Genomic DNA, 15,276 nt, shown 5'->3' with positions numbered 1-15,276 from the left:
AATTACATAATTTGTTATTAATAAATTCATTTATAATTTAAAACTTTCTTATTAATTTACATTATAAACTTTTATTTTATAAGAATGGGCCACCATCACCACCAAGCACCAATATACCATTATATATGGCTGTTGTCATCACCGTCGTTGCATTGTGCCGTACGCTGATGGTAAAAACTAAGAACACAGTTTAGATCAGTAGATGGTGCTATTTAAGTGTGGGGTCAGATGTGATTATATTATTATTGTTATTATTACGCCAAACAAAGCAGGAGCACCTTAGATCATCATCGTTTATTTGCAGCTGCATGTAGAATAGAAGAAAAGAAAAGTAAAAAAATGGGGACAGAGACGTTAAGGCTGCGAGTGGTGTTCGACGATGTGACAATTCTCAACAAAACACAAAAATCAGATGGAATGAACCGGACATGGCTCCTCCTTAAATCACAACAACATCGCACCATTTCCGATGTCTGCAATCATCTTCTTCACCTTTTCAAACTTCATCGTTCTTGCCCTAATGGCATCATCCTTTCTGTAACTCTCTCCCTTTTTCCCCTATTCTTTTAATACTATATTTATTATGATTATTATTATTATTATGCTGTAATGTATTTCCTAAAACCCTAGTAAGTTTTAGGGTTTTTGTTTTTTTTATCAGTCCTATTCTTTGATTACATTGTTTTATCTTGTATTGATGAGTGTTTGTTTTAAATTTTGTAACTTTTACAAATTTTTACTTTCAAGTTCACATTTTTTAAATGCTAAGGGTAACATAGTTATACTTTCTTTAAACTGTGTGCTGTTTACATTGTGGAAACTTAAATTTTGGATTTTTAATTACGCTATATGTGGGTTTTCCACTTTTCCTGTTTAAAAGATTCTTTTAACCATCTTGTTTTACATTAAAAAAAAGGATTTAAAGTAATGAAAAACTTAAGTTGAAAATCTAAAATAACCTCTTATTCCAATCTGCAGCACCATTTTGTGTTGTCGAATAATATGCGATCCGTGTAGGTATTCATTTTGTCAGTATAGGGCAATTGCCTAAAAATAGGCAATTGATGTTCTTTTCCGCAATAACGGGGTAACATTAATTTTGACAATAAAAGGGGTCATAACCGTTTGAAACAATTCAAGGGGTGCTACTGCAAAACTACCACCATACACCACCACACTCCCCTTATATGTTTCAAATTGATTAGTGACCCCCTAATCTGTTTCAAATTGGTATTTGACTTATATTGTCGCAAAATTAATGTTACCTCTTTATTGCGAAAATGAACATTAGTTGGCCCTTTTTAAGCAATTTGCTTGTCAGTATGTCATCATTCATTTGGTTATCGGAAGACGTGTAAGTGATCATCTGTGACATGGGTTGAATTTATCTGTAAAAAAGTAAAGTTTAGTGTTTGTTGTGTTCTATGAGCGTGTGTTTTATTTACGTGCAGATGGAGGGCTTTGCATTACCCCCTTTTGAGTCAACTGAAATCTTACAAGATAAGGAAATCATTAGGTTAGTTTTACTGTTTTGTTTTGTATCATCTGTCCTTGCCGCACATGTAAGTATTGATTTAACAATGCACGGATGTTTTTAGTGTGAAAAAAAAGGGCGGGGCCACCATAGAGGCCGCAGATGGTGGTAATTTGCTTGACGAGGGTGAAGATGAAGGGCTGGAGCCAGGAGCTAATGGTTTGCTACTTTTAGGAAATGATAATAAGGGAACTGGGGACGATCATAGTGAATTTGAGGATATTGATGAAGAACCGTCTGATGGAGAATCACCCAAAGAAGCAGTTACTAAGAAAAGAAAAGCCACCACGAATCTTCAGAACTTGAAGTAAGTGCTATGTTCTGTACCTTCATCCTTATTATCTTATGAATATATATATATATATATATATATATATATATTGCATTGAAGTATTGCTGTGGAATTATGGGGGTGTTTGGAGGATGTCTTTTGAAAGTGATTATATGATATTGAATAAGTAGAATCAAATAGTTAGCACATACCAGTAATGAAACAAGCCATAGAAGATGGTGTTTGGATGTACTTCTGCTGTTTGAAGTTGTAATAATAAGATAATCAGTTTTAGTTAACTGGTTGTGATTTCAAGTTGCAGTAACCGGTTTTAAATGCCAAACACCCCTCTTTTTATAAAATGTGTAGCCTTGATTGGTAATTGTTTCCATCTGTTGCTTGCTTTATGCTTTTTGAATAGCAGGAAGAAGAAACTTTGTTTGGAGGTGTTCGATAACAAGGATGACGAAATTGAGGATGTTAACAATGATGCATCTCCCAGTAAAGTCACCAGTAAGGAGACTAATAAAGGTGCTGCAGTAAGTAACAAAAAAGTTAAAACTGCTGTCAGTTTGAAACGGTAATAATGAGAATATCATTATGACGTGTGCACATATTTAATTTTATGTTTGAAATTTCTTTCACTAATTAATGATTACAGGAGTGAACAGCTTCAAGAGAATGTTGAAGAAGGCAATCAAGTCTCTGTCGAAGCTGCTGCTGTTAAAAAGGTTGATTCTAGTCGTTTTATGACTGGATTATAAGTTTAATAGTGACAATAATGATTTCACTTTTTATGGAAGAAAACTGTCTCTGTATTTGTATTTGACATTATAAAGCTTCTTTTGATATAAAGCAGAATTCATGCTTATAAAAATTTGATGGTGGTGCTTTATAATAGCCAACCTTCCTGTCATAAATGCCTGATGCCCACTAACCTGTTGGAGCAAATTGTTAGATGCCTAGTAGAAGCGCTAGACGGAAAAAGGCTAAAAGAGAATGGATGCGAGAAATATCTAAAATAGCAAAGAAGAAGGTAAATATTTTGCTAAAAAATCCGTGTAAGAATATCCATAAAGGTTGAATATTATAATTTACACATCTTGTAACTAAAATGTGCAGCCACAGTCTTATTTAAAGCCTGAATTAACTAAAGCTGAAAGAAAACAGGCTTCTAAAACCCCCGTGCAGAATGGTCGGCCAAAGGGACTAGTAAGTAACAAATCGTGCATAAAACCTTTTCTAACTTTAAGAATTATAATCAATTATTCATTAGCAAATTGAATTTGCAGCTACACTGGAAACAGGCTTCTAAAACCCCCGTGCAGAATGGGGATGTAGACCCCGTTGTAAGCAGGCCAGGACATATACGTTTTGAACATCTTGATGAAGGTATATGCTATATTGTACTCTAAATATGTCTGCTAAGTATGTTGTGTGTTAAACATTAATGTCATTGCACAGTGCTAATTTTCATTGTTCTTGTTTTCTGCAGATCAGCCTACAAAACAGACCAGAGTATCAAATGTATGCGTACCATGATAAAACTCTTGTTAAACATCCCATAGTTAATAATTTTGTTTGTACGTTGGGGATCACAGTTTATTGTTTTGATAAGTAACACCTAAATGGGAACCAAGGAAGCAAGAAACTCACAGAATTATCGCATAACCTAACAAAATATAACACAAGCATATCAAGAATTCAAGATTAGTTATCCCTACTGCTAGATAACTGTATAACTCTTTCTTGACCTTAAGCTGTGATCATCACTATTTGTTTGCAATAACCTCTATGCTTCAGGAAACTATAAAGTGGAATGGTAGTAGCAGCAAGAGAAGGGGTCAAAAAGCGGGTAGAGAAAAGTTTTATAATTCTCAAAGGAACAACCGTAAAAGATTAAATACAGAATCCTTTAAAATGCTGTTTAAAGATACTCAAGTACCCGTAATTGACCCCAGTGATTTTGACAAGCTTCCCCCTTGTTGCGAACCGAAGGTCTCTCTCTGTCTCTCTCTCTCTCTCTCTCTCTCACATACATACACACACAGAGTCACAGTACAAATGCATGATTATATTCTCTAATTCTCAGGAAGGTGATGTGATTGCATACCGTCTTCTTGAGTTGAATTCTTCATGGATTCCTGAGTTTTCCTCCTACCGTGTAACGTTCTTCTCACAATCAACATTCTTCCAAACCTCTATATAAGCGAGTCATTATTTTTTTATTTGGGGTAAAAGTTCAATATACATTGCAGGTTGGAAGAATATCATATTATGATGCCAGGGATATTGTTCTGATTCCAGTGACAGAATATCCTATTGATTCTGAAAAGATTAAAGAAGATGGGCCAAATGGCTCTCTTTATGGAGAAGACGGTACTTTAGAGGTAGTCAATCTTTTAAGTATATGCTATTCCCTAGAGGTGACAAGTTCTACCCATTTACATATAGATGGGTTGATTTGGGTTATGTTGTATGGATCTAATGTGTCAAGCTAAAGCTGAAACGGTCGAATGGGTTGAAACTTTAGAGTGGCCCGAAGTTAATCAATTGCGTTAAAACCTTCTAAATCAATTCGTTTAACAAGGGCTAAATTACTCTTGTAAGATACTTATGTGAAATACATATGTAGCACAGTATTTATTTGTAAAATACCAGAAATTGAATGAAAAATGTGTTTGGGGGTCAGATCTAACTTTTCAAGGCGGTACTTAAAAGTTTCCTGTCATTAACCTGCCTGTTTTGCCACTTATAATGCTCTCTATCTCTTTCTTCTGCTCTGCTTATGCTGCTAGTGTAGTGCCCCATTTGGTTCACAATCCCTTTGGCCTGCACAAGAAGTGAAATACCTTATCTGCAAATAGTTAACGTGTATCTTTTGTGCAGATAAACTATTCAGCTCTTGTCGATGTCCGCAACTTGAAGCAGTATGAACCAGATGCTACGGAAGCAGCGAGTAATGGTGGCAGTCAAACTCCCTTGAGTGTGGACAAAGATTCTGCAGCCAACTTATTGTCAAACAGTAATGACAAGATAGAAGCCTCAAAAGACTCCAACCCAGGTGAATTTTGCATATTTGCCAATTGTTGTACACTGAGGATGTCAACTTTGGGTCTTTGGCCAACTGTTGGACTATCAAATGGCAAGTTAAAAATTCATTAATTCGTAAGTTTTATCCAAGTTAAAATAATAAACAAGAAATGTCATCTTAAAGTGAACCCTACAAGGGTGACAATGATATATACAAGTTTTACGAGGTTGCAATATAAGGTGGAGTGTGTAACTGAGGGTGGAGAAATATATACAGTCAGATATAGCACTAACAAAAAGTTGAGAAACATATTAGCATTGTAGCAAATGAATATATTTCTCAGAAGGACCTGTCTTCTTTATATCTGTTAGTATTGTAGCAAATGATGATGCACTTACAAGTTTTCTTTAATGTAAATGGAGAAATATATTCATTCAGATTATACTAACAGAAAGTTGAGAAACATGTTACAAGTACTAATAATTCTTGCTGTCATTTGACCATTGGTAGGAGATGGAGAAGTAACCCCATGGGATCGCTTCAGCAAGGTAAACCACGAGGTCAACCATTCGAGTATGATAGTTTCTGTGACGAACCCATGTTTGTATGGTGCGCCTGGCCCAAGTACAAGTACAGCTCCAGAAGCTAATGGAGCAGGGTCATCCGAGGATAAAGACGGGCAAAAGGGCAACTCTTTGGACCCATGGTTGAATGCAAATAAGTCGGAGCCATCTCAAGAGAAAGCAGCTAGTTGGACAGATATAAAGAAGACAGGTCCTTCTGAGAACAATTGTGAAACAGGCAGTTCCTGGGGAAGGCCATGGTCGTCATTTGTAGTTTCACGGGGCAGTTCTGTTAAACAGCCGAACCAAGAAAATAGCTGGCAGTTGGGAAGTTCTCGTAGCAATGGGAGGCCATGGTCTCGTGGTGCTCCACGAGGCCGTGGACGTGGTCGCGGTCGCGGTCGAGGGCGAAATGGTAATATGATGTAATTTAGTGGTTGGTTTGAAAGAATTATAACCGAGGCTGAGCCTGTGTTTGTTTCAAGATAACTGGAAGCTATGGCTATTTTGAGGTATGAGTCCAGCGTCCTCTGGAATATGCTTATGTAATATAAAGTTATGCCATGTTATATTAACGAATGCTAGGATTTGGCTATCAAGTTTTGTATAAAGGTTGACTTATCGTTAATAACTATATTATCCGCCTCGATGCCACCATTAACTGCCTACTCTAAATTTCCAGTATATAGTATGATTCTGGATTATAGTTACTGCAAAAATATTGATGGCAGAACATAGAAGATACTAAAATAAATACATTTTGAGGTTAAACTTATGATTTTAGAAGTTGAAACTTGAGTGTGTCTATTGGTTTTGAATAACTCGAAACTGTACAGGATTTCACATAATGAAAAAATGAAACCATTTTCATAGGATATCCCTTTTGCCTTGATTCATCCATTCTGAGCTTTTCCTGTTGTGTTTTGGAATGAGAAACAGTGAAGATGCTTCCATAGTTGTTCCGGTTCCTCGCCTTCTCTGACTATCTGTTTATTACATAGAGAATATTCAGTAATATAATTGAGTGTGCAATAAGCCAAACATGTATATGCGTTGTGAATTTGTGATTAGACATATTACCTGAACAATTGAGCTGGTTTCCAGACCTTTTTTAGCAAGGAACTCATGGCCAATCATTTGCCATTTGATGTTGTCGTCCCCATTGGCACCTGAGACGTCATGCCCCACCCAAACGTACAAAACACCCACGACAGAAATTATGTACACGCCTCTAGAGTCAGGAATACCCGAACCACCTGTCTGGACCTTCTCCATATTAGGCCACTGATAAAGAAAACTCCCTTCTTGGGGTTTAATTTGGTCATGATTTTGCACCCGATGTTCAGCTTCAAACATAGACTCCTGACCATCGTCATCTGGTAAACTCTCTTCTTCAGCATCTTCCATGCTCTTATCCTCCAGGGAAAACGACCAGGTTCTGACCACACCCTTCGGGATCTCACCGGCTCCACCAGCAGAAAGTGAAATCTCCCTGGATTTGGGGTTAGTGTTTAGATTAAGAGTAGGATCAGAGGCTTCCAATATGGATAAATCAGACCAGTTAGATGATGTGGGTGAAAACGAGAATGAATTCGAGTAGTCAGATGTTGAAGGTGAGATTGACGGAGATGTATTATCAAATTTTCTAGGGTCTTTAACAAGAAATGAAGAAAATGATTCAGGTGACATGCATTCAGATTCATCATCTTCATTTCCCTTCTTTATCCAATCATGACCAGTCGATATGGCCGGAAAAGAAGAACAAGAATCTGGAGACTCACAAGGGGATATAACTTCTTTCGACGACGTAATCAACTCCTTCATGACCCCATTAGCAAACTTCCTTCTCAATCTTTCCCACCCGCTTCGTCTCGCTGGCAAACACATCTCAGAATCATTTCCCGATATTGCAAAAGGCGGAACCACCCCGCTATTTGCCGCCTTAGCAAAAACCCCGAAATCTATGTCATAGTCAACGACTTTCCTTTGACCAACAAGACTTTTATATCCCATTAATTGTTCTTGATCTTGATCATTCCCGAGTGCATTCCAAAACTCAATTGGTTCTTCACCTTCTTTAATGGTCAATGCTGGACCGTTTGCCTTCTCATACCGAATAACCTGCGATGCTGCTAGTTTTGCCCTTTCGTGCATTAACAGATCACAGTTCTTCCCTATCCACACATACATAGCAGAAGGAACATTAACAATAAACGCCCCACGAGAATCAAGGGCTGTCACATTAGGTTTAGCCAACAGTTTCGGTACAAGGTGAAGTGGTGCATAAGACGAGTGTGGGGCAATTCTGTACATTCTCAAAACCGAGCTTGGGCTCACAGGCACGGCATGGACCCGTTTTTGACACTGCAAAAGCTGGCTAGCGAAACCCATGTTCGGGTTAGTCACCCCTCGTGCTGCTTTCACTTCTTGAAAAGCTATATCGAAGCTCTTACCTTCTCTCCACATAAGATACGCTATGACCAAAGACGTTGACCGTGATACTCCTTGACAACAGTGCACGAAAACCCTCCCGTTTTGCTCACGGATATCCTCAAAGTAGTCAAAAACATCATACATGATAGACGTAATATCCTCGGAAGGGCTGTCTTGAAGCCAAAGTGTTTTATACACCAAATCATTCTTGAAATACTCAGGACACACAAATCCAACACAGTTCAACACATGGGTAATCCCATTTTGACGAAGAACATCTCGATTCTTGGCAACCGCGTCACTTCCTAGAAACACATGATCTATGATCCTAGAACATTCTTTGTCGAAAAAGGCAAGTTTGTCTTTCTTGAACTCAAATTCCCTAGGTGGTTTCCCTAACTTGTTATCTAAGTTCAATGGAAGAGCAGGTGGTCTAGGCTTAACACCAGGTGTGGTAGCAGCAACATTCGGCCAAACCCCAAGATCATCGGAACCGGCCCGTGGCCACTCCTCGGCTTTCGGTCTGGAAACCGTAAGGGGCTGCAAAGGAGGCAAACTAGCCCTTGCCTTGCCAGCAGCCCATGAAACCGACCTCGAGTATATTTTCCGGTTTTCACCTCCAGCTGCCGGTGGCAGCTGTGGGTCTGGCTGTGGTTTAGGTGGTTGTGAATTGTCTTGTTCTCCTCCAAACATATCTTTTAATCAATTATTATTATCTTTAGAGGTAAAAAAATAATGAGAAATGAATTATAGCCATGTGAGGATGGTTCTAGGAAATAAAAGCCAAATAATAATAATAATAATACTCTAAACACATCACATCATAATTGTAGTAGTTATTGTTATTATTATCGTGTGTGTGAGAGAGAGAGAGAGAGAGATTGAAAGTATTATAAATTTTCTCACCTAAAACCCTTGACTGACTGTGTTTTTGGAGCTAAAAAGAAGACCAAGTAAACGAACTGCTAAGCTATCATGGGGTCATACATCAAGATTGGAAATTTATAAAGAAAACAAAATAGAAAAGATTAGAAGTAGTAGTAGATATGTAATAAGAATTCAGAAAAAGGGGGCTGCAAATTGTTGAATAAAGACTGGCTGGCTTCCTTACTAGAAGAGTGAGATGAGAATCATGAGATGTGATATATTATTATCATGAAGCATAAAATAAAAAAACAAAAACAAAACAGGTGATTAGAGTTAATATATCTTTTTTAACATATTATATAGGGAGGGACTGTGGGTAAGTTTTGAATGACAAATATATATTTGGATGGACTGCGGAAGGTAGCCATATTTGACCGGGAAATTCAGAAAGTGGTCAAACTGTCTGCGTCATCTTGGAATTTCTGTTGCTATATATATAGGGACTGCTATACGCTATTGCACTACTATTTACTCATTTCGTATTTCCTTTAACACTATGAGTGTTTGGACTTTTTACTTCTTTGGGCATAAACTGGTAAAATTAATATATGATGGCCTAACTATCTACATTTTTTTCTTTATCTTGTTTCGGAGATTTTAAACGAAATTTTGTTAAAACTTGATTGTATGTATAACATGTATTTCAATAGAAGGTGTAAATGTGTAATATACCGTGACATCTTTAATCTCTGGTAACATCTTAATACAAGTTATATTTTCGTCCTATAAAGACGACCGTATGAAACTCTCCTAGTATAACAGAACAATAAAGGGCACCATGTTTGAATTTGAGATTCGTAATTTTGATGGAGTCACTTTTTAGATTATTTTTTTTATATAATTTTATTATTATTATTATTATTATTATTATTATTATTATTATTAAATTTTTTTATTTTTTTAATATGGTTATAGATTGATCTATTACCAATTGATTATGTATATTGTGTACCATGTTTGAAAAATCAAAATAGCACGTTGATTGATCAATCCGGTTAACTTTACCACTCATCTTACTTTCTTTACTATGGCTTTAACCTAACCATCCCATTACATGTGAGTACTAGTACTTTAGTAGCCTAGTAGGCCGCGAAGGAAGAATTTATTAAATACTTGTTTCGGTTTGAATATAATTAGTCTTTTTTTTTTTAAACGAGAATGGTACCCGTGCATTGCGTCGGCCGTGGAGTTAGCGGCGGTAAGATGATGGGGTGATATGTCATAGAGTGTGATAAGTTATAGGAGGTGACAGGTCAAAGTGTAATAACCAAATGTGTTAGCCGTACGACCCGAACTCAGATTTAAAAATTCGTCGAAAGTATATCGAATGATATTCCTAATGAAAACATGAAATTTTAAGAACACCCATAAAATTTTTATGATTTATCGATGCACGGTTTTTGAGATAAAAGATTTTGAATGAATTAAAAGAATAAAATAATTTATGAAAGAGAGAGAAAAAAATGAGTGGTTGGAATTTTAAAAAAGGGGTGAAAATGAAAATCGAAAGTTGAAAGTTGTGGGCCTGTGGGGCATTGATGTATGATACATCATGCATTATCATGTATACATTGTTAAAATTGAAAGATGAAAGTTGAAACCTTATTTGCTTTATAATACACGAGAGAAAGTACCTGCGCGTTGCGGTGGTAAGATGATGGGGTGATAGGTCATAGAGTGTGATAGGTTATAAAAGATGATAGGCCATAGAGTGTGATAGCCAAATGACTTAGCCGTACGGGCTTTTTCCTCGGATTTAAAAATTCGTCAAAAGTATATTGAATGATATCTCTGATGAAAGAGTATGAAATTTTAAGAATACCTTTATAATTTTTATAATTTATCAATATACGTTTTTTGAAAAAAGATTTTGAATGAATTAGAAAAATAAAATGATTTATGGAGGAGAGAAAAAAAAATAAGTGTTTGAAATTTGAGGAGAGATATGAAATTGAACGTTCAAAGTTGTAGAGCATTGATGTATGGTACATCATGTATTATCATGTGTACATTGTTGAAATTGAAGTTGAAACCTTACTTGATTTATAATAATAAATATAATAATAAACATGTTGAATGCTTCGGTTTAATTTTATTTTTTTTAAAATTTATTTTCTTAATTTTTTTGTTTTTTTCTGACAGACATGAAATGATTTTGGTTTAGATCGATTAAAAAGAAAAAAAAACCGTTATCAAATTCCTTTTAATTTTACATTTATATCACTTATTAACAATAAAAATATAGTTTGAGATGCATACTCACCATTTTTCCATACAAACATGCTACAAATGTAGTTCTCTATGTTTTGGATTGCAGATATATGTTCGAATTCTAAATCATTATATATAGATTGAATGTTGATTTTTTAGTATGAGAGGTCTATACGTTTGGAGACGACAGACCAAACCAATACCAAAATTAGGAAAAAGTACCTGAGAATCGTGAACCATATTTGGTCCGTTTCTTAGTTTGGTGTTACAAGTAATGGTGGAATTGAAGACTTGGCCTATGATAGAATTAATTATGGAAATACTGGTCAAACACGATTAAATTACACTTTACGATTGCAACGAATCTTTAACAAAAAAGTATAGTGGTTTCATAGTTTGTCAAGAATTGCTATAAAGTACTGCTTTTTGTTCATCTAAGCAACACTGCAGTTAATAATAGATATTTTATGCGAGATATTGTTTTTGGGAGATGATTAACATATACATAGCACCGATGACTATGTTTAAAAACTTATTATATACATAAATGATAAACACTTAAACATAACCATTTCTTATATTTATAGATTCTGTTGTGATGATATAAGAATACAAGAACTTATATATGTTGATAATATCTTAAATATAACCCCAAAACATAAATGATAATTCTTTTTATCATTTTCTTTTATAGTTATTAATATTATATACTTAAATTTATAATAAGGTGGATTACTTGCTGTGTTTTGGCATCAGTGAATGTCTATTTGCAACAAAATAAAAGGACGAAAATATGTTAAAGTTATACAGCAATACGAGTATAAATTATTTTATTGGTTTGTTGCAACTAATATATTCTAGTCCAAGGTATACTAACCAAACGTACACTTGCTCTTTCCCAACCTACTATTTCTACTAAATGTACGTCTAAATACTACGAGTTATGTATGTCTTTTGAGATTATAAAGTCAATAACTATTGGGTTATATAACTATTATCAAATCAAATCACAAAACACGCAATAGAAGACAAGATCTATATAGTTAATTAATTAACCAAGATATAAAACGTGTACCTTAAATTGGAGAGAATAAAGCAAGAAACCTTTATAAGAAGGTTTGAATTAAACATGTCTACGATTGCACACATAACGTTGGAATGTATGTATGCTAGTACTTGATCACGAACCGAACAACCCTTTGTCAATACCCCTATTACTCGAACCAAACAAAACCCGAAACCCTTTGGTGTTGGTGGGATCGGCCGAAGCCAAGAGAGAGGGGAGAAGGAGAGATTTTTAGTGATTTAGAAAACCTAATGAATTGTGTGTTGAAAACAATTAGATTAGGTCTCTATTTATAGTGTTTAGGAAACTTGATGACCAAGTTTAGGGTTTTGGAACCCCTTGATCGACCAGCCCCCCTAGAACATTCTAGAGGGGTTTTCCTAATTGTTTCCTAATTACAACTCTCCTTCGTCAAGTCCGTTAGTTAAGTACCGTTAACTATTAACTCTTTTAACGGACTATCGTTAGTTTTTCGTGATCAAATTAATTAATAAATTACATTTAATATATTAATTAATAATAGTTACATTCACGTTGAGGTGTGACCCCATAGGCTTAAATACTTTCCGCACATACTTTCCGGACATACGTTCATTTTACGTGATCATATTCTAACAATAACTACCGTCTTTTTGTCAAAAGCATTATTTAAAAAAGTTGAACATTTTACTTAAACATTAATAAAACTAGATTGTTTTCTCTGCATTTCTCTTATATACAAAAATAAAATTTGCTAACTAGTTCCCGTGTGTCACTAGTTATTAAACATTTATATACCATGTAAATGTATAATGTAGTGGCGTCATGTAATGATTGTCCATGGTAAAATTTGCAAACATCTGAATAAAATGGTGAGACCAACGAGCCTCTACGAGCCCTCATAATGGTTATTTATTGGCTCGATATTGAGTGTCATCCAATAAATGACAAGACAACATCGTTAGGTGTGACTTGTCATTGGTTACTAACAATTTAAGAATGCTTTAGAGAAATAGTTGTTGGTTAGTGATTGAAGGAGGTTAGTTGATATAACACGTTCATGAAGTAGTTATTGATAAATGATAGATAGAACGAGGCACTGTGAAGGTTCTAAGTATTGTAATGACTGAGCAAAACTGAGTTGGGGCCTTCCCTTTGTCCTATCATGCATTCATCATGGATTGACCCCTATTTATATGTGTGTGTAAATGAGTGATAATTAAGAATTGCGGATAACAATGTTTAAATCGGGTTTAGATAATCATGTTTCGCGCATTTGAACTCCATTTTTATATCGGTTGTAATCAAGTGATGGGTCTTCATCTATTAGGTTTTGGGTTTTCCAAAAGTTATCGTGTATACACACAAGAGTCGGTAAATCCCATGAAAGACTAGAAGATATTTTTGTTAAAATTAAGTATTTAATGAGAATTTTTCTTTAGATGTAATATTTTTATATAAATTAATCTCAATTTGGTAAGATTTTTTTATTTTAAATATTGCTTTAATGATCCATAGAACTGTAGAAGAGTTATATCAAAGTTTTCCAAAAGAAGAAAGAGTTATTTTAAAAAAAATAAAAATAATAATTCCTGTAATGATGCTATTAAGAAATTAAAATTGACAACTTAGTTGAATCCTATCCTCCACTTGAAACTTGTCGCATGAACATTTTGATATTTTGGTGGCATACCGGTTTTAAATATTTTATACATTTTTAAATTGTAGCTAAATATGCGAATGTAGGTACTCTGTATACAACCTTGATAATAAAAAAGACATCCTATATTAAAGGTTAAAAATGCTTTATTATTCATACATCAATACAAGATGTCCTCATCCCGTATCTGTATCTTAATCTTAATATATATTATAAGAGAGTTGAACTAATGACTAATTAACCAATCACATCGTTCGATTTCATCAAATTGACTTTTGATGATGTCATCATTTAGATAAACTACAAATTAAAAATCCTAATAATCATTATCTAAATATATTATTATATTAATATTTATATTAATTTGTAGAAAAAGTCTCATTAGTTTACACTTTTTTGTTTTCCATTAATAATTTACACTTTTTAGCCCTGAATACTTAATTTATATTTATTTTTAGTCATAGAGAATTTTTTAAAATTTACAATCATTTAATTAAATAAAAAAAAATTAACATATGAAATATTTTCCAACAAAAAGTTATTTGAAAACTTAATGACTTATTAACAAATATTAGAAGAGTCCCAAATGTTATCAAAAAAATATAAAAACAATCCTAATTGTTATCATATTATCATAGAACAAGTGATTGAAAATAAACATATGCGTATTATGAACGCATATCATGATTAAATACATATACTTGAATGTTAAGTTCGGGACCACATATATGTTTATATTTTAATTCTTAATTATTTTTCCTAATAATATCACATTATGAGTACATCTGTTTCAAAATATATTATAATGGATAAATTATTATATATAGCATGTGCCTTGTGGAATGACTACAACAAACAATTCCATCGATATATCTAAGCTAATAATGACAGTGAGGAACCTATGATTATTGTACTACAACTTGCAAATTATAACACTTAAAACCGTGTTTTTTTTAAAAGTGTAAGTTTTTATGAGTTAAATGTATGAAGATATAATATTGTTAATATCGTAAATTCCGTGTCCAGTGTTGGACACGGGTCTAAAATCTAGTAAGATATTGAAAATTAAAAATTTAATTAATACGGAGTAGTAACAATTTTAAGAATAATTCATCATCATATATTGTAGGAGTAGAACTCTAAGCTTGTTCTAATAGGGGGATAATAATATGACGATGATAATATAAGGTTGTCGGGTACCTAAGTTTAGGGATCGAACATTCACATATAAAATTTATGAGAGCCTAAACGTTTATTCATTAAACAAAAAATACTAAAACTTTAATTTGTGAAAAATCCATACCTAAACTTAAGTATCAAACAACCTTATATTCACTTTTTCTTAATAATATAAGTAACATTAAATACATTGTCATGAGATATTATATTTTGAGTTAGAAAGCCTAAATATCTATATCTATATCTAAATCTATTTCCTTTAACATTTACTTTTCCAAAATGTCCCCCTATCTATTCAATATTTACCTAAAATAACTATACTATCCTTTAACTCTTATCAAATCTCAACCACTCATTTTTTTTCCACTCTCCTTCATAAATCATTTATTCCTCCAATTCATTCAAAATCTTTAATCTCA

The 15,276-nt window shown here is 34.0% G+C and overlaps 2 protein-coding genes across 3 annotated transcripts; one reads left to right on the top strand and one right to left on the bottom strand.

Annotated features, from left to right (window-relative positions):
* The first annotated feature begins 265 nt into the window (after positions 1-265).
* LOC122609883 (coilin-like) lies at positions 266-6,036 on the top strand. Of its 2 annotated transcripts, none has more exons than XM_043782832.1 (14): positions 266-537; positions 1,452-1,516; positions 1,599-1,841; positions 2,230-2,385; positions 2,467-2,536; positions 2,764-2,841; positions 2,928-3,017; positions 3,098-3,197; positions 3,301-3,332; positions 3,609-3,803; positions 3,898-3,969; positions 4,064-4,195; positions 4,695-4,869; positions 5,350-6,036. In XM_043782832.1, exons 1-14 carry the CDS (start codon positions 340-342, stop codon positions 5,829-5,831), a joined length of 2,088 nt encoding a protein of 695 aa, XP_043638767.1. In that variant the 5' UTR covers positions 266-339; the 3' UTR covers positions 5,832-6,036. The 2 variants fall into 2 exon arrangements, with proteins under 2 accessions (XP_043638767.1, XP_043638766.1); XM_043782831.1 differs by having other exon boundaries at positions 2,227-2,385.
* An 87-nt stretch (positions 6,037-6,123) lies between these two features.
* On the bottom strand, positions 6,124-9,012 carry LOC122609882 (protein-tyrosine-phosphatase MKP1-like). Its single transcript, XM_043782830.1, has 2 exons — positions 6,483-9,012; positions 6,124-6,388 (listed from the first exon to the last, which is right to left on the bottom strand). Exons 1-2 carry the CDS (start codon positions 8,526-8,528, stop codon positions 6,296-6,298), a joined length of 2,139 nt encoding a protein of 712 aa, XP_043638765.1. The 5' UTR covers positions 8,529-9,012; the 3' UTR covers positions 6,124-6,295.
* Positions 9,013-15,276: the final 6,264 nt, after the last annotated feature.

Source organism: Erigeron canadensis, chromosome 8 (genome assembly GCF_010389155.1).
Source record: "Erigeron canadensis isolate Cc75 chromosome 8, C_canadensis_v1, whole genome shotgun sequence".
Classification (NCBI taxonomy): Eukaryota; Viridiplantae; Streptophyta; class Magnoliopsida; order Asterales; family Asteraceae; genus Erigeron; species Erigeron canadensis.
This window is presented reverse-complemented; position numbering and strand designations above follow the sequence as displayed.

Bases quoted from the DNA above. Each gene is read 5' to 3' on its own strand.
- LOC122609883 (XM_043782831.1), top strand. From the start codon at position 340: ATGGGGACAGAGACGTTAAGGCTGCGAGTGGTGTTCGACGATGTGACA. The intron at 2,386-2,466 runs GTAATAATGAGA...TAATGATTACAG, and splicing joins ACTGCTGTCAGTTTGAAACG to GAGTGAACAGCTTCAAGAGA. The intron at 3,970-4,063 runs GTAACGTTCTTC...TATACATTGCAG, and splicing joins CTGAGTTTTCCTCCTACCGT to GTTGGAAGAATATCATATTA.
- LOC122609882 (XM_043782830.1), bottom strand. From the start codon at position 8,528: ATGTTTGGAGGAGAACAAGACAATTCACAACCACCTAAACCACAGCCA. The intron at 6,389-6,482 runs GTAATATGTCTA...TGTAATAAACAG, and splicing joins AAACCAGCTCAATTGTTCAG to ATAGTCAGAGAAGGCGAGGA.